This window comes from Amblyomma americanum, chromosome 1 (genome assembly GCF_052857255.1).
Source record: "Amblyomma americanum isolate KBUSLIRL-KWMA chromosome 1, ASM5285725v1, whole genome shotgun sequence".
NCBI lineage: Eukaryota > Metazoa > Arthropoda > Arachnida > Ixodida > Ixodidae > Amblyomma > Amblyomma americanum.
The window spans coordinates 271,100,060-271,122,487 of NC_135497.1; the positions used below are offsets into that span (position 1 = coordinate 271,100,060).

The 22,428-nt window shown below is 49.6% G+C and overlaps 1 protein-coding gene across 1 annotated transcript in view; it reads right to left on the reverse strand.

The window, feature by feature from the left end:
• Window positions 1–5,299: 5,299 nt before the first annotated feature.
• Window positions 5,300–22,428, reverse strand: part of LOC144117738 (uncharacterized) — a 102,109-nt gene continuing 84,980 nt past the window's right edge. The window contains exon 6 of the mRNA XM_077651250.1: window positions 5,300–5,522. Coding sequence (XP_077507376.1) covers window positions 5,300–5,522 — 223 coding nt within the window. The remainder of the gene's footprint in view (window positions 5,523–22,428) is intronic.

The following is a 22,428-nucleotide window of genomic DNA, read 5'->3' on the forward strand; positions in this document are numbered from 1 at the left end:
GCTGTTTAACTTGGCTTTATTTCCAGAAAGCTTGAACGTTGTGTGCGTGCGTTGGTCGTGCTATCAAATAAACGTTGTCGGCAGTGTTTTACTTCCAGTGTCTATGCAATTAGGTCTAAATGCGGGCCGTCTAGCTGATGCACGAACTGTTGAAGTACTTGAGCGGTAGTAAACATCTTTCGAAGGGCAAAAATCTAAGCGACTATGGTAGACAGCATTTAAACCTTGCGTATCTCGTAGCACACACTTCTGAGCACAGGCGATTGCAATCTCCCACCCAGTGGCCATCAATTAAACAGTTACACATTTGACTGCTGCTGACTAACTGATTAGCTGGCGCGTTGAAGCCGCTTTAAACTACGCTAGCGCCAAACATATCCCCCCCCCCCTTTTTTTTTTAAATTAAAGAAGAGCATGCATCATGCGTATCACTCCGTCGGTGTATTCATCTGCCGCTTGGTAGTTAAATATAGCAATGACGTCTAGACGGACGACATTATTTTCTGCAGTTGCGGACAGAGCCCCTCATTTATACTCACGCCAGCCTTCAAACCGGTGCCAAGCGCTTCTCTTAACGTCGACTGTAGCCCCCCTGTACTCCGGCGTGCAGGCAACATAATAGGATGCGTTGTGCGCGTAGGAACATCTGTTTCTTTGATCTCAACAACCATGCCCCTACTTCTGCCCTCCTTGTTTTTCTGCTTTGAAAATGCGGAGACATTGCCAGCCTGCGGCACGAGGGAACAATAAAAGCCTCCCGACATTCGCTACTCCAAAGTGCCCTTGCATGAGAACGCCACCAATGAAAGCGAAAAACTAAAGCACCCCGCATCCTTCCCGTCCTTGTTCTTGCACATTAAGAATAAAAACATAACAGCAGCACGCAGACGGATCTGCGGAGAGGAGGAGCATCCCACCGAGACCCGAATTCGCATAGTCGCGCTGACTCAGGCAACAAGGCTGACCATACGAAACAAAGAAGAACAACGCTCTCGCGTGTTCGCATGTTGGCGTTCATCTGTCACCCTGCTCTGCCATGAAGAATTTCGCCGCAGCAAACGAACTCAAGGGACATTCCTTGACAGCGCACAAGCGCGCTCCCCAAGTGCGGTGGCCTTCCCCGCCCCTCCCTCAGAAGCCACGCTCCTCACCGCCGCGGAAATGTTTCTCCCGCGTCAAGGTGTCGGCCTGTCTGGGTACACGACAATGGCGCGCGTGCGCGACTGCATGCGACGGCGGCAGTCGCCATCACGCATGCACGCATCACGCCGGACACGCGCAAGGAATCCCGTTGGGCACGAGGAGAGCTTGGCGAGACCTAAAAACAGCGGCGCGTTGAACACGAGCAGCTTCTTCATCGGCGCAGGCGAGTGAGCGCGGAAGCCACGCAAAAGAATCGCGAAGGGACAGCAGACTGCCGCTCGAAAATAACGCACTCCGAGCATTCATCGCGCGCGCCCAACAACGAGCCGGCTTGTCCGCACGGGACGCGTCGCCCCTGTTTGTTTGCGCGCTTATTTATCCACGCGTCTCGCAACTGCGCGTGCTCCGGATTCGCTGCCTTCGTTCGCTGGACTTGCGGCACCTGTGCGGAGGCCTCGGACGGAGGTTATACATAGAACGCTCCAGACATGACGACGGTGAATAAGCGTAGGGCGCTGCTGAGCTCGCTTCAACAAAACACTGAAAAGAGAACCGTCCATGCCTGCCGCGATTAAATGAGCGTAACATACATTCCTCTTGTAAATGGCCGCGTTTACTGCGCGGATGTGTTGCAGGCGGCAAATTTGTAACTGCGCTGACGAAGCAGCGCTCCAAATTCCGTGTGGACATTTGCTTGCTGGTATCACAGGGCAAGATTGTCCCACGTTCTCTCCGCCACTGTTAATCTTTACATCGAAGCCTGTGACTCTCGCGCTGTGTATCTTCACGGGCCTGCAGCTGCAGGCGAAAAAGCGACAGCAGGGACATTAAAGGGCTCTTCGCGCTTCCCGCGCTCTCAACGCGACGATGTCATGAACACCTTCATGGGCGAGTGTCGATTGGAATCAAATGCGGTAGAAGTCGATCGCTTCGCTGAACCTTGATAGCTTAATTAATGGAGTGGGTTGCTAGTTAAGCCAACCAAGTCAAGACGTGACCAAAACAACGCATGATATGTTGATGCATTGTTGCGTCACATGATGTATTGTCACGTCAAGCAGTAATTAGCGTGAGGCCCAATAGACTCACCGGCTGTTTTCTGCATTCCTGCGCCTTGGAAACGAAGGAGATTTCTGATGAACCAGCGAAGGTAAAAATTGTGTCTATACGCACTAATGATCGAATGTCGTACTATTGTCCCTGTGAAATGGTAAAGCGTATATGAACATGTTTTCCCCACCTTTCCAAGAAAACGCGACGCTTATTGCTAAAGTCAGCAACCGCTGTATCTCGTGCGTTTCCTCGTTCGGAGCCGCGCAGGTGGGGGCCCGCCGTGGCGACGTTGCGGTCAGGATGCTCAACCTCAGCCGGGACAGCGCAGCAGCCGCGCGACAGATGATGAGGCCGAGAGCAGCGCTTGGCTCCGGAGGGAGGAAACGCGAGCGTGGCACCTCGGAGATGACCGACGCGAAAACAGCTCCCCCGAAAACGGCGTTCCGCGTCACGCATGAGGGCACTGACAGCCCGTCAGCGAAACAAGAGAAGCGTCAAAAGCGCGCGCAGCGCTCTCCCCGGGCCGCCGCGCGGCTGCAGAACAGGGCCCGACATGAAGGGCCCGGGAGGGCGGGGGAGGGAGGACGTCGCTTTCAAAAGCATCGCCGCCGCCCGCGACGCGAAGCGACGAGTGCGGCGTGTGCGGCCGACACGGAGGATGACGAGCCGGACAATGAAGGTCCGCTGCCGCTGACTGGCGGCCCCGGACGAGGCGCGACGGCACAAACGCTCGTGTCGCGCATTCTAATGGACGCCTCTGCGGCGCTGTCGAAGGATGGCCCGCCGTCCGCTCCGGCGGCGACCTTCGCGGGCTGGACGGACACAAGTGAATTCCGCGGAGCTGTTTCCCATTCCCCCTCTCCCTCGGCATTTCTGATAGTTTTATTGCCCCGTCCCTCCCCGCCATGTGAAATTCTCGTCCACCCGTGTTCAAGTGATTGCAACTCACTCTGACTTCAGACCGGGGCCCGATTGCGCTGGACGTGAGTGATGACGCGAAGGTGCAACACGCATTTTTCGAAGCATACTTGTGAAGGTGCCACAATCGAAGGTGCCAGCAGCGAACCTTTGTCATAACTCATAGTCTTTGTCGCCGATCACCAATAGCAGTATGACTGGCGGTGAGCTCATTCCAGAAAGTTGGGGTTGGAAGCGCGTCACATCACTGCGTACAAATGCTCCTCTGCACTGCCACCTAAGAGTAACAGTGCTTTTAATCCACTCGTTTCATCGTGAGTGCAGAGTGAACCTTTCATTTCAATGGAACCCCGAACAGAGGACATACATAAACCGAGTGCGTCATTCCTCAAGGGTTTCGTATTGTCATCACAATTGGACTGGTTTCGCATAGGGGCATAAATTGGTCAGGCCTCCTTCAACAGCACGAAAGCATGGCGTGCATTCAACTGGGGCCTAATAGAGCCGAAAATAGTGCAATTTTGGTGCCGAATTCTTTGCGGTGTGTGTGTGTGTGTGTGTGTGTGTGTGTGTGTGTGTGTGTGTGTGTGTGTGTGTGTGTGTGTGTGTGTGTGTGTGTGTGTGTGTGTGTGTGTGTGTGTGTGTGTGTGTGTGTGTGTGTGTGTGTGTGTGTGTGTGTGTGTGTGTGTGTGTGTGTGTTAAATTAAAGAGCTGTCGCGCCAGGATGCTCGGGACAACCTGGAACACACAAATTCCACCGGTTGTAGCACCTGCCATCTCTAGGGCGGTAGCGTACCGCTTAACCGCTGTACGGCTGCGCCAGGAGTGGTATATCGACTGCCAGGGATCTATGAATGTTAAGTACAGAAAGTCCAGTTCTGCATATATGGGCATTAAGCTGTTAGCTATCGCGTCATACCCGTAATGCGGATAAACGCGATCAGAAGCGGTGCGGCGGGGACGGCTACGTAGAACCATGCAGAGGTATAGAATTGCCAGCTGCGTGGCTTCGGGTTACATCACGCCACGCGGCGTCTGCGTTCACAAAGTGAGCGCGCGGGCTTGCGCCTTCTCACACGTATACGTGTGAGCAGTCTTAAGCGTTTCTCCCGAGTTTTTTTTTTATCACAGATACATAGAAGAGGCAGCTTGGTACCTGAACTTCGCTGGAGCACTTTTAAACGACACATTTTTATTGTGCTCGACAGAGCAGAGTGGATGGGCAGCCGTACCACTGCACCGTACAATATAGGAAGCCTACTGCAAGGAAGGCTCCCCTACTGGAAGGCCGTGAAGTTTACTATATCTGTCCACGCGTGTGTATAAGTGAACGCAAAGCCGAACAGGGTAGAGCGGCATCTGTGTCCCTCAAGACGGAGAAGGGGAAAGGAGAAAGCCTGTATTGCTGCAATACCGGGAAAGATGTGGGCTGTGGCGTAGATACAGCAAGCGCTAAGCTCTGAACTGCGTTCCAAAAGTGTCTGAGAACGCTGCCTATATAGTATACAGAAACAGTACAGTAGATTTATGACGACATGGTTGGATAACCAACTTGCTACATGCAATTCGCAGGAGGTGGTAGCTGTACTGAGCTGCTGGTGGTGGTAGTGTGAATGTACAGGTGGGATTACACTTACAGTGGCCTGTCGGCAATTGCTCCGCCTGTACAGATTGATTTGCACCTTTGTATATCCCGCACCGCATGGTCCCTAACAAGGTGATGGTTCGGGCTAGTGGGTGTGCGTTATGATCCATAGCGCAGCAACAAAACAGGGGACAAACACAAGCGCTTTTAAAATTTTAGCGTTTGTGTTTGTCCCCTGTTTTGTTTCTGCGCTATGGATCATAACCGCATGGTCCGCCGTAATATTCGTTGCGCCTGTCATCAATAGTGGGGACTGTTTTTCGCCACCAGACACAGCAGGAGTCGGAGGCACCCATTTTGCAGTTCCCAGCGCCCTTTCTTCCTGTGCATGTCAGTAGGTGAGCGAACAGCGGATGGTGACCTGCAAGGGCAGAGCTGGGGGTCGTGGTTCTTGCGGAGGGATGAGGGTGTGGGCTCTCTCTAGGTTCAGCGGCGATTTGTGGCAGTGTGTGGCGAGCAAGCAGCATTTCAACGAGCCGTCTTCTACTGGGCGGAAGGCAGGCGGCCCTGGCTTCCACATGCGCACGTTGGCGGGCGTTATCACAGTTGGCGGCCGTCCAGGGCTGGCCCCATGGCAGATGACTTGCGGCCTGCTTTCCAACCTTCCACCCGGTAGAAGACGGTTCTTAGGGATGCTGCCTGCTCGCCATACACCGCCACAAGTCGCGCACGAATCTCTAGAGAGCTCACACCCTCCTTCCGCAAGAGCCATGGTTGCCGAGCGCTGACCTTGCGGTCACTATCCATGCTGTTCGTTCGGTTACTGAGAAACACAGGAAGAAAGTGTGCTGGCAGCCACAAAACGGATGCCTCCGACTCGTGCTGCCGTCGGGGGGTGGAACAGAGTCCCCACTACTAATGACAGACGCAACGAGCGATACGGTGGGCCACGCGGTGCGGAAGACACAAAAATACAAATTAATACGTTACGGCACTCGTAGTATACTTGTGTGTAGGACAAGGTGCGCACACTCTGCACAGGCGTGCATGCGCCGTTCCGAAATGTCTGGGTTTCTGGGCACGCGTAGCTAGTAATGTATCCAGCATTTTAATCACACGAACAGAAAACAGCAAAAAGGAGAGTGCAGGGAAGGCGGGGTGAACTCAAAATTTGCCCCCTTAGCGTGCAACATCATAACGTACCACATTAGTCGCATCACGAACGCGCAGCACGTTGGGCACGGTTTTGGCGTTCGTACAACTTTGGGAGTGCCTGTTTCATTTTAAAAGCCTAGAAGCAGCCTGCGACTACAACAACAACATTGGTCAAATGTTTAGGGGAATCCGCCGAGGTGGAGTAGATTTGTAATTAGGGAGTAATTACTCATTGGCATCCACCCAAGCGCAGCCATGCAGCTACAGAGGAAAGCTATACAGCGTTCTCGGAAACGTCGTAGAAAAATTCGTCCTGGTCCGGGGTTCGAACCCGGAACCACCGCTTCACCGGAGCAGTCGTTCTACCAACTGAGCTAACCGGGACGGCAAGCTCATGGTAGCGCGAGAGCGAATTGATTGAGCTTTCTTTTGTAGCCGTATGGCTGAGCTTGGGCGGATGCCAGTGAGTATTTACTCCCTTAAAACAACAGCAACAACATAAAAGCGACCGTGCCGAGAAGTAGACGCAGAGAAAATGCTTTCCACCCTTCTCCGACAGTCTCGCCAGATGATGGGAACAAGCGAAGCGGGACCAGGGACATCGCGAACGAGCCCTATCGCCGCTAATTTTTTCCGAGGCTCCGTGAATGCGCTGCAGCACTGTCTGAGACGGCGCTCCGGGCATCTTAAGGCGGCGGCATTGCTCTGCATCCGAGCGTCACGCGGTGTTTCGCGCAATCTGGTCCGAAATGAGCCGTCCCACGCAGCGGGTGCCGGAACCGAGCTCGCGGCCGTCAAGTCGTCGCGCGGGCTGAGGGGCAGTCGTGGGAGGGGGAGCCCGTTTTCATCGCGCCTGGCAAGCGCTTGTTTTCGTTCCGCGCTTCACTCCGTTGACAGGCGCTGTGGAGAAACACGGGCCTGTTGCGCGCAGTTCGTCGCGCTCGTAAACGCGTCCACGCCCGCCCGAGAAGCTCAAGTGCGCACCGCTCGAGGCCCGGGCTGCGTGTTTATTCCGAGGGGAGCGGCGGTGCCCGTACGTACTACCTGCGGGTTCCGCTTTGCGCGGCGTGCGCCTCCTTTCCCTCCGCGGAAGCGATCGAGTGCGCCTGTTTACCCGCTTAACTCATGTGCGAAATGTTTGGCTCGTTTCGCAAGCCGCGTTTCCGCAACTGTGCACGCGCGCGCGCGCCCTTCGAGGAGACGACAGCTTTCGAGCAAGCTGTTCCGGATAGGAAAAAAATAAATGGGGTCAGCGAGTCAAGACGTCTTCCACTCTGGCGTCTTGTTTACTGGGAAACTCTTTTCGACGCTCTTTTTGTAGGGGATGAGAATTAAAAAAAAAATAATAGTAATGAAGCGGCGGCCACCTTTCACCCGTTTCGGACAGGCCATCTGGTCAGCGACGCTTGCCTGCCTAGTGTAACTATAACGCAACAGAAAGACGAAGGCGATTCATGGTGTATTTGTAAGGAGCCCAGGGAAAACCAACTCGTCAGCGCTAAACTCGCGTTTTCCCATGCCTCTCAGCTGCTGAGAGAAAACTCTTAAAAAAGGCCCCGAAACAAACAAGAAGTAGTAGTTAACGACGCCTGCGGCTCGGAGAACTACGTTCGTTATGCTGACTCAAGACCGCGCCTGGCCCTTGTTAAAGAACGTAAGCAGTTTTACGTGTCTCTGGCATGCAGAAACTTGAAGGCCAGCCTTAACGACGTAATAGCGCAGTTAACTGTGGTAGCATTCTCTTCGCGTGCTTTCTATCGCCGGCGCTCTTTTTTGCTCCGTATATTTGCACGCCCCCGTTTTAGTGTTCGACTGGTTGCACTCTCTCGAGCCCACACCTATATTGGTATCGGTCTCGTCTGTGGTCTCTGGCAATTCAGGGAATTAGGGACAACTTTTACCCGTCCTTTTTCATCCGCATTCGCCTGCTTTCCCAAAACAAAAGGTTCAGCCGAACTTGCGCTTTCGTTAAAAAAAAATATAGACAAACTGCTAGAAAGCCTATTGCGCAGTTGGAGCACCCTCAACACTGTTCTAACGGCTCCTTCGATCTGAGCTTGAAGTGATTTCGGGTTGACTCCTTTTCTTTTCCACGTCGTTTCGAGCGCATATCGTGTCACTTTGTGTGTTTGTAATGTGCAAGGATGAAAGTTCGAAAGGCATGGTTATGTCCTAAACATACGAAAAATAAGGCCAGGTAGCCACTAAGCGGCATTCTTACTGCAAAAAAAAAAAAGAACAGCAGCTAATGTCGCGTTGGTTACCTTGTGAAGACGACTGTAAGCGCATGAGCACACGACCACAGGCGCTGGGCCTTGCGCTGAACGTGGCAACTTTTCTTAGTTATTTTTAATAATTTCGATGCATTGAAATTTTTGATTGGCGGAGGCCGCATGAGCGCTAGAGGTCAGTTTTCACGCAGCATGCCCGAGCGCACTCTTGTGGCGATCGTATGGATGCGCTGCTCGCTACCGCCATGTCTACTGGTGCGTGAAATTTCCTGTCGTATTTTCATGTAAGCCACTACATGCTATAGCCTCAATGTGGCTGCAGTATTTTTAAGCAAATAACCAAATAAAATTGTGTATCGTCACCATCGTCGTTAGACCATATTTCAGTCGTTCTTCGGTACACTCTGCCTTAGATCTCAGGTGTAGGGCAACAACAGATATACTTTATGACCGCACTATGCATACGAAAACGCCCCCCCGCACGCTGAGTGATCTTGCCCAACACACAGCATGCAGTGGCGTACTTCTTCAGCCGACAGGGAATGGTAGCCGTGGTTAGAACAGAAACCCTTTGATGTCGAATGAACAGTTTCCTGCAGCGCCCTTTCTTATATATACAGGGTGAGTGTTGGTGAAGTGCTTAGGGGAATCCCGCGAGGTGAAGTAGATTTGTAATAAGGGAGTAACTACGCACTCGCATCCACCCAAGCGCAGCCAATGGCTACAAAGAAAAGCTATACAGCTTCCACAGAAACTTCGTAGTTAACATAAATTCGTCCTGGTCCGGGGTTCGAGCCACGGACCAAACCCTTCACCTGCAGTTGCTCTACCAAATGAGCTAACCGGGACGGAGCATATGGTAGGGCGAGAGCGAATTGATCAATCGAGAAGTTTCTGTGGAAGCTGTCTAGCTTTACTTTGTAGCCGTATGGCTGCGTTTTGGTGGATGACAATGCGTAATTACTCCCTTATTATATACCGGAGCATGGCGATTTTTTTTTACCGTTTACAGATTTTTATTTTTATAACTCTGAGGGATACGTCGGTACGGCCTATACAGGTGGTTTGTACATGATGACTTATGTCATATACATGATAGAGCTGAGCAATTACGCATTTAATATAACTAAAATAAATTAATCAACTTTTTATTTTTTTAGTTTATGGGGCAAGATTATAATACGAAAGTAAGGGCCGTCAACATGAAAAGTAAGCCTAGTTTTGAAATTTCCACGATCGGCAATGTGGTTTAAAATATCCAACACCGAAAATGCGCATCGGCGTTCAGGCTTTTCTCCAGTGCGCAACGATGGGCTGAGGCCGCAGTGATGATGTCACGTAGCGCCGCGCTGCGTTTCCATCTAAGAAACTGAAAGGTGAATCCCACGAATCATGGTTTGGCAATGTTGGAAAACGCACGGCAGCTCGCGGGCGAAGGCAGCGGACGTCTGAAATTTCGGTAACAGTGACGTCATCCCGAGTCACGAGTGACGTCATCACATTAGGCGCACTACTGGTGCGCTATATTGAAAAGAAATGGGGATAGTACTGCCCCTTGTGGCGTGCCGGACCCTCCAATCTTGAGGACTCTCACCTCTGCTCAACAGAATTAGCAACCTCAAATTCAGCTTGTACGCCGATGATATAAATCTTTGGATCAGCGAACCTGGTACGTTCGAAGCCAGAGATAAGCTACAACAGGCTGCGGACATCATTGTTAAATATGCCAAAGAGAGAGGGCTGGCCTGCTCTCCTGAAAAATCAGAGGTTCTAGTGTACGCCAAAGGAATATACGGAACTAAGCCAGACATCAACATCATAGTTGAGGGCCGCAAGGTTCCCAGAGTTGAGGAAATCAGAATCCTTGGTTTCTTCATCAATTCCAAAGGCAAGAACGCTAGCACAATAAAGAAACTAGAACAGTATACAGATAAGATAGCAGGGTTAATTAGAAGAATAGCTACCAAAGGAAGGGGGTTGAAGGAGCGGAACCTGCTCAGGCTCACGCAGGCTTTCATCACAAGCAGGATCTGCTACGCCACCCCTTCATGGAACTTAACAAAGGGGAGGTAGACAGACTGAATATAATCATTAGGAAAAGTGTAAAAAGAGCCCTAAGTTTACCTGTAAATACATCCACTGAAGAACTAGAAAAAATGGGGGTTCATAACACATGGGCGGAGCTTAAGGAAGCAGTTAGAATTTCACAGCTTGAACGACTTAGCAAAACCCGGACAGGCAGGAGGAAAATTATGGAATGGGTGGGGGTACAGCCTGACAGCAAAATAGAAGGCAAGGTAGATATACCCCTCGACATCAGGTCCAAAATAAAAATTCCTCCCATACCAAAAAACATGCACTCTCAGTTCAACAAAGATAGACGAAAACATAGGGCCAAGGCTATGGCAAAAAAGTTCAGAGAGCTGCCTGCTGAGGAGGTAGCATACGTAGACGCTGCGGGGGGTCTGGAGGGGGCTGCGGTTTCGGCCGTTGTAGACGGTCAGGGAAAACCCCTGATCACAGCCTCAGTCAGAACCCAGAACACGGAAACTGCTGAAGAAGTGGCGGTGGCGCTCGCCCTGGCAGGATCTAATGCAGGGTACATTCTTTGCGACAGTAAATCCACTGTCAGAAATTTTACTAAGGGCCTGGTCTCTTGGGAAGCCAAACGCATTCTGGAAAGCATGCCAAAACATAGGTCTGCTGCACTATTCTGGATACCAGCACATGAAGAAATAGCTGGTAACGAGGCCGCTCACCTGCTAGCCCGCGTAACCTACATCCGGGCAGCAGCGGAGCAACCGGTCTGCACAAATCTTAAGGATGCCCCAATCACGTACAAGGAAATTACGGATGGTTACAAATTAGGAAGAAGAATATACCCTCCTCCAGACGTATCCCTTACTCACAAAGAGGCGTATATCTGGAGGAGGATCCAAGCAGGGGTATACATATCGCCAGTCAAAATTGCTAAGAACCCAGGTGACGAAAAATGTATCGACTGTGGGGAAAGGGGTAAACTAAACCACATTACTTGGGAATGTCTTAGCTCATCAGGGGCTAAGGAAGAAATAAATAGTTTTGAAGCCTGGGAGGCGCTGCTGCGGAGCGAGGACCACAACGCGCAGCGCAAAGCCACCCGCGTGGCGGCTGAGGCCGTGAAGCATCAGCTACACCGTCCTCAGCCGACGGCCTCTTCTCCTAATCGGGCTTAGGCTTCGGCCGAGCCTGAGAGGGGGTAGGGAGACCATCATCTGCCGGAAATAAAGTTTTTCTGAACTGAACTGAACTGAACTACTGGTGCGCTTGTGAATATATTCGCCTCTTCTCTCCGCATCGTGAACCATCACAACCCTCTTCGCCTTGCCCACTGCAGAGCAGTAAACCAAATAATGGTCACTCATGCTGACCTACCTGCCTTTTCCTCAAATATTTGCCAGCCTTTTTCTCTAATATATTGCGTAGCCTTTTTTAGGTATACTAGAACTACTCCACCGTAGTAGTCGTATAAAGCCGATAAGCGAAAAAAGCAGGCTTTCGCGCCTGTATGTGTCACCCTGCTCTTGAAGACATGCCTCCCCCGAGCTGCAACTTAAATTCGCTCGTCCCGCAATGGCAGAGCAGCTAAAGCGTGAGCAAAGCCCGTGGTGCTGATTGCGGCGGACTCCCTCGCAATCCTCCTCGAGCACCGCAACCGCGAGGAGCAGGGCTGCTGCAGCCCGTCGCTTGTCGGCCTCGGCCGGGGCGAAAGGAGGGAGGGCCCTGCCACGGGAGCCCGCAGCGCACGCATAGCGTGCCCGCGGCCGTCTTGGGAGCGTGCTGGAGGCGTCCTGCGCGAGAGGGAATCCATCAGGCCTAATTACAGCCGGGCCCATCCATCTTGCGCGCTTCCGGCAGGCAGCGGCGCTGGGCCCAAGGCCCGCGCCCTGCCGAGGCCGCTACCGAGACCACCGCCGCTGCTTTACAGCGCGACGCCGGCCGGCGCGACTCGGGGCGCGCCTGCGCGGGTGGCTGCGGCGTATCACGCAGCCCACGATCTCTCTTCCTGCTTCCTCGAGGAGCAGGCTGGTGAGGCCAATCTCCGCGCGGAGTCCACGGGCAGGTACCGTGAGAGGCAGGGATTTCATTCTCGGGCCGTTCCGAATTCGCTAGGCAAGCCTAAAATCCAGGACGCCACCCCGATCTTTGTCCTCACTCCTCACCGTATAACCCGTCAAGATCAGTGTTTCACTAGCTTTGAGAAGGTTTGTGCAGGGGAAATACTTGAGGCGATAAACCCTGGAGTTGATCGCAGACGCTGAAAAGGAGTGGCAAGGATGTGCACCAAACCTATAGGCACTCTGATTAATGCTGAATCAGCATTAATCAGATTGGATCAGCATGCTGAATAATTCCCGGCTCACCCAATAATTTGCTCTATTATACTTGGTCAATTCCCCTCAAAGGAGGCCCTCTACACAATGGCGTCAGCCGATTGTCACGACGTCCCGTTTATCCCCCTTGTACCTGCTAGTGTTAATCTCAGGGGGCGAGTGCAAGGGTACCTATCAGTCACGGATTAATCGAATTAGCCGCGATGTCAGGAAAATCGGTCGACGCCATTGGCTGGAGGGTCTCCTTTGAAAGGCATTCCGGCTGCGCTCTTGAGTTGTAACTCACTATAAGTACTTGTAAGTAGTAGTTATCTCAACAGCCTTGTTATTAAAAGGACACTGAGGACGACTCCGTCCAAACTTCGTGCTTAGCAAAAATCGATTCTCCGCCTCTTTCTGGCTATGTTGACGTTTATCCGGCAGCAAAAGACGTATTTGCCACTTAGAAAATCAGATAAAAGTTTGCCCGCTACTCGATTGAAACTTGTGACGTCTTCACTGAAAGGGACTCCGTGATCAGCATAGAAAGTGAATGACGATTCGCCTAGCATCCCGGATTCGCGTAAAAATCGAACTCGACATGCCGTATTCTGTTTGCGAAAACGGCCGGCGGTGGCCAACCCTGTAATTTTTTTTAGCCTTTTCTCCGTTTTCAGGGATGGTACCGTCGTTGTCATTAAAACGCAGTAATCTATCGATACAGACCAACTTCAATTTGTACTAAGTGTCCCTTTAGGAAAGTGAGAGGCTTGGGACGCGGCAATAACTTCCATACCCAACAACTCTGGACAAAAACGTTTTTAAACGGGAAAGAGTTTATGATGCAGTTTTTTATATATTGTAAGATTTCACTAAAACAGTTAACATACCCGCAGATCTCCCGTCGATAGGCTTGTTTTTTTTTTTTTCGCTGTCGTCAAAAGCGTTCCCCATTAGCTTTCTATGGCAACCCTAACTACTAAAATCGAACGATGGAAAAACATTAAAAGAAAGATTTCCTTAACATCGGAAGAATGCATCATTACCTCCAATGCTTCCATAACAGAACCTTACAATTGTCCAATATTCAAAATACTTGTCCAAAAATGTTGAACGTGTCTATAGTGCAGGAGAAGAGCTTTGTTTTAAAGCGTTTTAAACCCATTGGCCATGAAAAACACCAAATGTTGACCTAATTCAGAGGAGCTTGTAACGATTGACGGTCAGTGTATCTATAATGTTACGGTATATTACACAGTCGGTAAGTAATCTAATCGGGGAAGATACGCAATTGGGTACGTCATTAATAAATACAAGGAAGAGTAAGGAACCGAGCACACTCCTCTATGCACTCCAGACGTGACCTGGAGAATGGTAGGGTGACAACCGTTTACAGAGATGAAGTGAACGCGAGATGAGAGAAAGTCATAATGTCATGCTAGAACTTGTGGGAGAAGTTTGATAACGTTAACTTAAGCAGACGCCTATGGTGAGAAACCCGGTCAAAGGCATTGGAGGTAAGTCGTCAGTGAATTCAGAGAGCTGAGACCCGTATGAGAATCCCTAGCGGAAACCGTTCTATTACATAAGTAAGATGTTGTAAATCTTGAGATAAAGATAATGATTTGAGTGTGTATGACGTGTTCAAGGAGTTTAGAAATAGTGCAAGTCAGTGAAATCGGCCGATAGTTGAGAGCATCACATGGTCCCCAGGTGGGTATTACTTTTATGCGCTAGCCATGAGGAGTTAAAACAAGTGATAAGGACTGGAAAAAACAGCTATAATAATCTTGAAAGATGCTCTGAGACGTCTTTTTAAGTATCTGTTTGTTCACGCCAAGGCGATTACAGCCAGCAGTAAATTAAAGGTTACTTAGCAAACAAAGAATAACGGCTTCACTAACGCTATTGGTGGCGTAGCAAAGGCATGAAATCTGTTAAAGGCCAGATATAAAGTAATGTATTCATGATTGAATACAGATTAGAAAGCATTATTAAAGGGTTGCACAGAGTGGAAATCATCAACCTGGACACCATTAGATTTTGTCATGATTATATGAGTGCAGACAGTTTACGTGCCAGAATCATCGGGCCAGAATCGAGCCAGGAAGCTGTTCCCTTCGACTTTGTTATGAAAAATAATCTCGATAATGCGGCTGTTCTTGTTTTCTTTTCGTGCACAAATCACGCAGCCGCACAGCATGCGAACAGTTTTGACAATTTGGTCCCTGATTTTCTGGCGACAATTGTAGCTCGCATTTAACGCCAGCAAGCTGGTGCAAAGATCCTATAGGCTGCCGATGTGATGGCCAAGCAAAAATGTGTGCCACAGGGATCCAGCAGAATCACACGCTTTGCATATACGCCCTACTTTACTATAGGCGAATATTGATAGCTTTTCACACGCGTAAACGGGAACTATAAATCGTAGAAACGGCGTTTTAAAGGTAGACAGAGATGTGAAAATCGCATGTTCACACTCCGCCTGCAGATGCCTGTGACTTCACTGTCGAGAAGTGAATTCCATTAGTAACGGACTTTTTGATTCGCTGAGAATCGAGATTCAGTTGCTAACTGTCAAACCGGGCACACTCACCAAGTTTAAGTTGCCTACTCGACGTATACCAGCAAGCCCTCAGTGCCCTCTCGACATACCTGACTGCCACATTCCCTAAGCGTGACCGGCGCTAGTTTTGAAATGCGAGACTGACTCGCGTAGGAAATCTTCGTCGGGAAATAACGTTACTCGTAAAACTTGGCGGCGAAGCGCCTTAATACGCGCTTTATGGCAGCACAGAATCTCACGCAAAGTTCCACACGCTTGCCTGCGCACTCCTGCGAACGCCGCATAGGCTCGTTCGCCCCGAAGGCAGCAATTGAAACGCGGCAGCACCGAGGTGCATAAAACGCCACTTGTAAGGTACGCGCAAGACGCGGTCGAAATAGAGCCATCACGCAAATGGCCGCTCGTAAATGGTGAGAAACGGGTTGCGGAGCGCGACGCTTTTGCTACCGACAGCTGCAGAAACAGCTGCGCGGCCGTATCGTCGTTCGCATAAATTTCAAAACTCCTTTACGACAATCGTACGCTCGGCTCAATTATTCCGGCGTCGCGGTGCTAATGAAGACATTTTCAGAGCTCCGACGCTGGCTAAACAGGAACTGCATCGAACACGAGAGCGGCGATAAAGGCGAAGCGGTGGAACAACAAAAAAAAAAAACTAGAAAGGAGCGGCGAAAGAGAGTGCGCAAGGAAGACGAGCAAATTGGCTAACGCCTCATATCCACCCTGCATAACCGCCGGAACAAAGCTTCACACGTCTGCATACGCCCCATTCTCTACGGCCGTTGTCGAAATGAGCGGGGTAATTATGGCACCGTTCTCGAGTGGCGATGCGACGCGGCCACGGCTTTCGCATGCAGGTCATACCGTGGGCGCGAGTCAACCGGGCGCGGAAGCCCTCAAGCACAGCAGGCGAAACAGCTCCGCGTCACGCGCCATAAACCGCCTTTTTTCGTCGGTGTTATCCCCTCGCTTCCTCTCATGAGCATGCGCGCGCAGGGCCGCTGTCCTCGGCGTGCGAAAGCCGGATAAACAAAAAGACCGGGGGGCAACGCGCAAACAGGCCGAGTCCTAAAAACAAAACTGTCGCCGTACGCGGGGCGTTTCCTCGCGAAGCGAGGGACAATCAGGTCGCCGCGACCGCGCAGGACGTGCCTTCATGCGCGCGGCTCAACATGATGTCTTCATTTTCGCAAAGGCGCACGTACTGGACGCGCGGCGGCAGTAAAAAGGGGAGCCCCGCCACCACTGATAGCCCGGCGAAGTGAGTAATGAGCCGGCCACGCAACGGAGAGCTCGCCCCGTTGTCAGGTTGTGTAGTTGCAGCAGAAGCATCAGCAGTCGTATATTCGCTTCCACCAGCTCATTACGTCCTTATCGCCAAGAAATCTCGTGCACGTAGAAATCACTCCAGCCATCACGCACAAAAGGGCGCGCAGCGCCGCGCTCGTCAGGAGTTGCGCGCGCGCGCGCGCTTTGCGAGCAGCGCGGGTAAACGCGCGCGCTCTTCCAGCGGCGTATATCGTTCAGCTGGCAGAGCGAAACGACGCCGGCAGCTCCCGCGGGCAGGGCGGGACGGCGGCGAGTCTGAGAGTTCTATCTCTCGGCCGCCCGCTTCGTGATTAATGGCGTTCAAAAGCGCGGAACCATCATTATGAGTCCCAAACGTAATGCGCCCTAATTACGCATTGTTTTGCACCAAGCTCGGTGAGTCCGCGCGCGGACACCTCCCTTTCCCTCCCTTTGGGCGCCGCTGCGCGGTGCCGTGCCATTACTCGTTTGCTTTTCCCGCCCGCCATCCTTCTTCTGCTGCCTCTATTTATTACTTCGGAAATGGCCGCTGCAGTACCAGACACTCGTGCACGCGTAAATGGCAGATCTCGCCTCGCGATAGACCCCCAGCGCGGAGCACGCCTGGTATTGGGTGCGCAACGCTGCGGGCGGAACGTCACGTGGCTGGCTTGACGAGGTCGGCTGTAGCTACGCAGTCGTAAAGATGGCTCATCACGTATACGCCGCTGTAAATGGGAATCACGCTCATGTGCATCACCCGAAGCAACTCTGAAGGACAAGAGCTTCCGTGTGTCAGGCGTCGAGGACGGACGATAGTCAGGTAGTGCGTGCGTCATAAGGAAGCACGTTCACTTTGAACTGTACAAACCCTAAAGATGTAAGAGTGAAACTAAACAAGAAAATGCAGAATTGTCCTTGTCCATTTTTATCTGATTGTTTTATTAGCTCTACGTTACTAAAATGATATCTTATCCTGTCCAATTCAGCGTCGCCCGAATGACATCTCGCGCACACAACGACACTTCATGGCAGAGCAACCGTCAGGAATATTACACAGCAACTTTCCTTAATGTATTGGTGTCAGCTGACACCCATCACCCTGGCAACCTCGTTCAAAAGCTGCTCACTTAATATAAAACTTTTCAAAGCCAATTAACCACTATCCTATGAATGAAAACGACGAGGATATTTCCCCCAATACAATACATGCATATAATATAAACAACTAATTTCCAATAAACACTAAAAGGCAGATTAACCAGGCATCGCTTTCGACTAGTTCTACTGAAACCTTTGATGGGATTTCATATCTACTAGCCAGAAATAATGAGCAAATACATTTTAACAGGGAGTTGTTTATGAACGAATTTTTTCATATCATAAGACTCCACTACAGTCGGACCTCGTTAATATGGACACTTTGGTTCCCAAGCACCCGCCGCGGTGGTTCAGTGATTACGGCGCTCGACTACTGATCCGGAGTTCCCGGGTTCGAACCCGACTGCGGCAGCTGCGTTTTTATGGAGGCAAAACGCTAAGGCGCCCGTGTGCTGTGCGTTGTCAGTGCACGTTAAAGATCCCCAGGTGGTCGGAATTATTCCGGAGCCCTCCACTACGGCACCTCTCTTTTCCTTTCTTCTTTCACTCCCTCCTTTATCCCTTCCCTTACGGCGGGGTTCAGGTGTCCAACGATATGTGAGACAGATACTGCGCCATTTCCTTCCCCCCCCCGCCCCCCCTAAAAAAACAACAACCAATTGGTTCCCAAGGAAAAGTGTCCTTAAAGCGAATCGTCCGTAATGACGAATCATGAAGAAATACGAAAAAATAATTTGAAAGAAAGTCTTTATGATTACATACTGCTTCTGTGCTTAGCAGGGGGCAGTGAAGTGGAAATCGGGCAAACCTGGCAGCTCGAGGAGAATTATTCTGATCGCCCTCATCTTGAAAATCATTAGGCATAGGTCGAAGCACGTTTGAAGCGCCTAGTGGTCCTTGAGACACATGATGGCGTCTTTTGTCGTGATATAGTATCTCCTACTGCTACTCCTCACATCCCAAGGAATCTGTATACTCGGTCGGATGACAGCTGTTGAATATGGTTTTTAACGTAGCACAAAGAGAAGTAATTTTTCTTTTCCCAGCCATTCTTCAATGCTGCACGTGGTATGACGCGTCGGCCGGGAACATTGTAACTGTAAAGTATGAAAGCACGCGCACACAAAAAAGGCCATTACTACAGCATTTGCACGTTTGCACTGCCTTTCGCTGGTGTCCTGCACTCAAAATATAGGGGGCGGAATATCTGGTAGAGACATTCGAGATTTTGTTCTCGTCGTTGTCCATATTAACGGTACAAAAATACTTGGGTCCCAAATGGGCATTGTGCATTTTCACTCTGTCCGTCGGGACAGTGAGTTTCCATAAAAAAAAAAACGTTTGGTCCCCAGAAAAACTGTCAGCAATTCGAGTCGCCCATGTTAACTAGAGTCGTATTAACGGGGCGCGACGGTATAACAACCCATATATCCGCAGATCTGCCCTCGGCAAGCTGGCTCTTGTTTGCTATTAACGTTTTCGCTATCGTCAAAAACGTAACCATTGGTTTTCTACGGCAGACTTAAATACCTTATGCCAGTGATGAACAAAGTTTAAAAGAAAGATTTTGTGACCCATTGATTTAACCGTTACCTCCAATTTTTCCTTAGCAGTATACTTACAATATTCCGCAGTTGACTCACAATTCAAATTTGTGTCCAAAAACCCTGGACTTGCAATGACATACGTTTTAAGGACAGCTAATGAAAGCCCGTTAATTAATTCTTGAAAAGGAAAACATCAAAGGAGGTTATAAGAAGTCATTCCTTCATCATTGACCCACCACCCGCACGCACTATGGCCATATGAACTCATTTCTCATTCGCAAAGCTGAAAACAGGCGTCCTCTGCCCACTGACGTATTTTACACTTGTGCCCTACTCATTAAAACACTTTTATGGAATATGCATCGCAATATTCCTGCAAGCTCGTTAACACTGAGAACAAAAAATAAACTGACTAATGCTTTCAGTGTTCTTGACGGGCGTGATCTTGAGAACTCGCAACTTTTGTTCACAGCACTCGTTTGCAGCGTGAACACGCTAACCGCCAGGTTACTAGCTCTTCCTGAATTCTATTAGTGAATGTGATATAATTTTATTTATTTCCTAAATGTACTGATGCCGGAGTGCATCTGTCTGGGCGTTTTTCCATGCCTGACGACTAGTCACGTTTCTTCTGGTCTTCTCAGCTGCATGTTGTACCAAACAGCATTTAACTTCAATCTCTCAATTCACTTTATGCTGCATTTTTAAAGAAAAAAAACAAGACGTTAGTTTTCTAGCTAATCTTAAAAAAGGCGATGGCTTCAGTGTGGGACAATCATGATATGAGATCACTTGACGTCAATTTAAACTCCTCGTGAGCCCATACATGAAAATGAATGCATATAAGGCGTGAATAGATCATGAAAATAATTCTTTCTTTCTCCCTTGAGGAGGCAGAGCATAGAAAGGAGGAAAGCGAGAGTTTAGGCGACCTTTGAGTATGGAATAGAAAATTCGAGATTCGTATTCCCGATGCTCGCGCCAAGAGCGCGGGATTAAGACAGCTAGCGTCCTCTGTCGCCTGTTGGGGAAAACGAAAACCGTTCCCGTGTCTGATAGAAAGAGGTTCCGAGTCCGGTGCGTTTCTTCTTTGACCGAATTTACTTGTTTTATTAGTAGTTGTTTTCGTTGTGGGAAAATACTAACCACCTACTAACCACCTTAACGGAATGGTTTTTTCTTCTGGTTCAGTTATTTCTCGTGGTGTGCGAATGCGAGAAATCTAGGAATGCGAATAGAATACAAATTTGAAGAAAAAATGGCTTCGAATGTCGGATCGAGTGTCGAATATCTGTTCGGTATGAAAAATGTTTCAGAAGAAGATAAACGCCCAAATGTTAATGTCCTTTATCTTTTTTTTTTCGAAATACTGTATGGTCTTTGCAACCGAAATAAGCAAAACAAGCCTGACTCAGCCTCGTAAAAAATCACGATGTGCACAGAAATATATACTACTTGACTAGACTGTATAACAGCATGCATCCTGTTCTGTAGTCATGCGAAATGAGCAACAAAATGAAATATAGGAATAGACACTTTTATTAGTTATTCGAGTTGCTTACAGGCTCCTTTTACATGGAAACATTGTGTTAGAGGGGCAGTTCACATGAATTTAGAGAACATTAGAGCATAAACAACGATTGAAGAGAAACATTATACAATAGTCGCAAGAGATACTGGGCAGAATACAGGCAAATTTAAAAAAGCCTTATATTAAGTTTCGAAATGTTAACAAAAGTTAACAAAAACACACTTTCGTTCATATTATACAGCAGTAAAAGTGTTTTCTGGTAAAAGTACATAAAACCAAGGAATTATGCTATTATGGTGGTTATCATATCTCGAAAAAAGGCAGAATTTCTGGTGTTAGTAATATCGTCGAAAGGCTGTTCCAATGGCTTTTAGCTCGTGGGAGGGCAGACATGTTAAACGCTTCAGTACGACCAGAAATACGCGTAAAGCTGATATGACTGTGGAGACGATGTGATTTACGACATGGCCGTGACAAAGGCAGAGTGTCACTGTGAAGACTAAAAACCATTTTATGAGCTAAGCAAAGGAGTGCAACTGTAGGACGTGATTCTAAAGACTCAAGTGATAGCGATAACTTGTTGTTAGTGACGCTGGAATGACGGTAATAATAGCGATCGATGCAGCGTGCAACACGGTTCTGCATAGATTCGAGACTATGCGGTAGATATACTTGGTGAGGCAACTAAAAATAACATTAGTAAAACTGCATTAATTTGCATTTCAAAGGTCCGGAAGAAATGCTCTGGTTATCCAAAGGCCGATTTATAAAATGCCCTTCCGCACCCTCCTCCCGGAAAAAAAAAAAATGCCGGAAAGGCGAAAATACTGTCAAGCCTTACGAGGAGGTTCTATGTCCCAAATTCGAGTCACGGGCTTTTCGGCGTGCTGGAAGAACAAGGTGAATGTAAGCGAAGGGAACGCACATTGGCGTTAGAACTGCGATACTGCTTTTTAAAATGAAAATGAAATGAACAGCAACGCTACATAATGCGCGGGTCGACAGCTGCCATCGCCACAGGCTTGCGGCGAGTCAGAAACCGAAACTACGCGCCCAGGCTGTTTTTTTTTTTTGTAGCGCCAGCTACACTACGCCACCTCTTCGAGCCTTCAGCGTGGCCACCATGACCACCCCTGGTCACGTGGTTGGTCACGTGGTGCGGAGAAGCTGCTGCTCCCGGCGGAGCGGCGCGCCGGCGAAACCGAGCTGCAACAGCTGTGCGCATGCGCCGTGTCAAGTGGGACTGAGATGAAGAAGGAACGCCTAGCGAAACGGAGCGGCGAAAGACTGACTTTACAATTCGACTGAGCGAGTTCCAGTTGGCCAAATGTAGCTATCGCGTCACTCCAGGTTTAACCAGAGCCATTTTTTCTTTGTCACTCAGCGACAGGGGACCTCCAAACGCCGTCACGCCTGCCGTTAGGCGCATTTTATATGCACGTGGTTTACAATGCCCCAAGTAATAGGTGGGATTTTTTCATGATCACTTGCCCTGCTGTGACACCTCGATTCGGCACCTCTCAGGAGCCCCATCTGAAGTTCCGCAAGTGTGCTTTCCAGCACATCATAGTCGATCAAAACGAGATGGCGGAGCTCATGCTAGCGGAGTTGAAGGCGACAGGAAAATTGTCGTGGGTGTGGGCTCTAAGCATGCAGCACATTATGGAAGGATCAAACAAAAAACCGCGCGTTTTCGCATTGTGATTGTTCAAAGAGGGTGGTCGGCCATCTTGTGCTCATCACGTGATATGTGAAGAAGACGAAAGCGAAAAGGACGCCTTTGTACGGTTTTTCCTGACACTTTGAACTCGATCTTCGGATAATTTCTCCAGATAGTCTGGATTCGCCACGGTCAGATTTATGAAAGTCGGCGCGATATTGAATCGCTGGCGAATATTAGAAAATTTCCGATTATTTGGGAAGTTTAGATTATCCATAAATTCTCAGATATCTATTCCT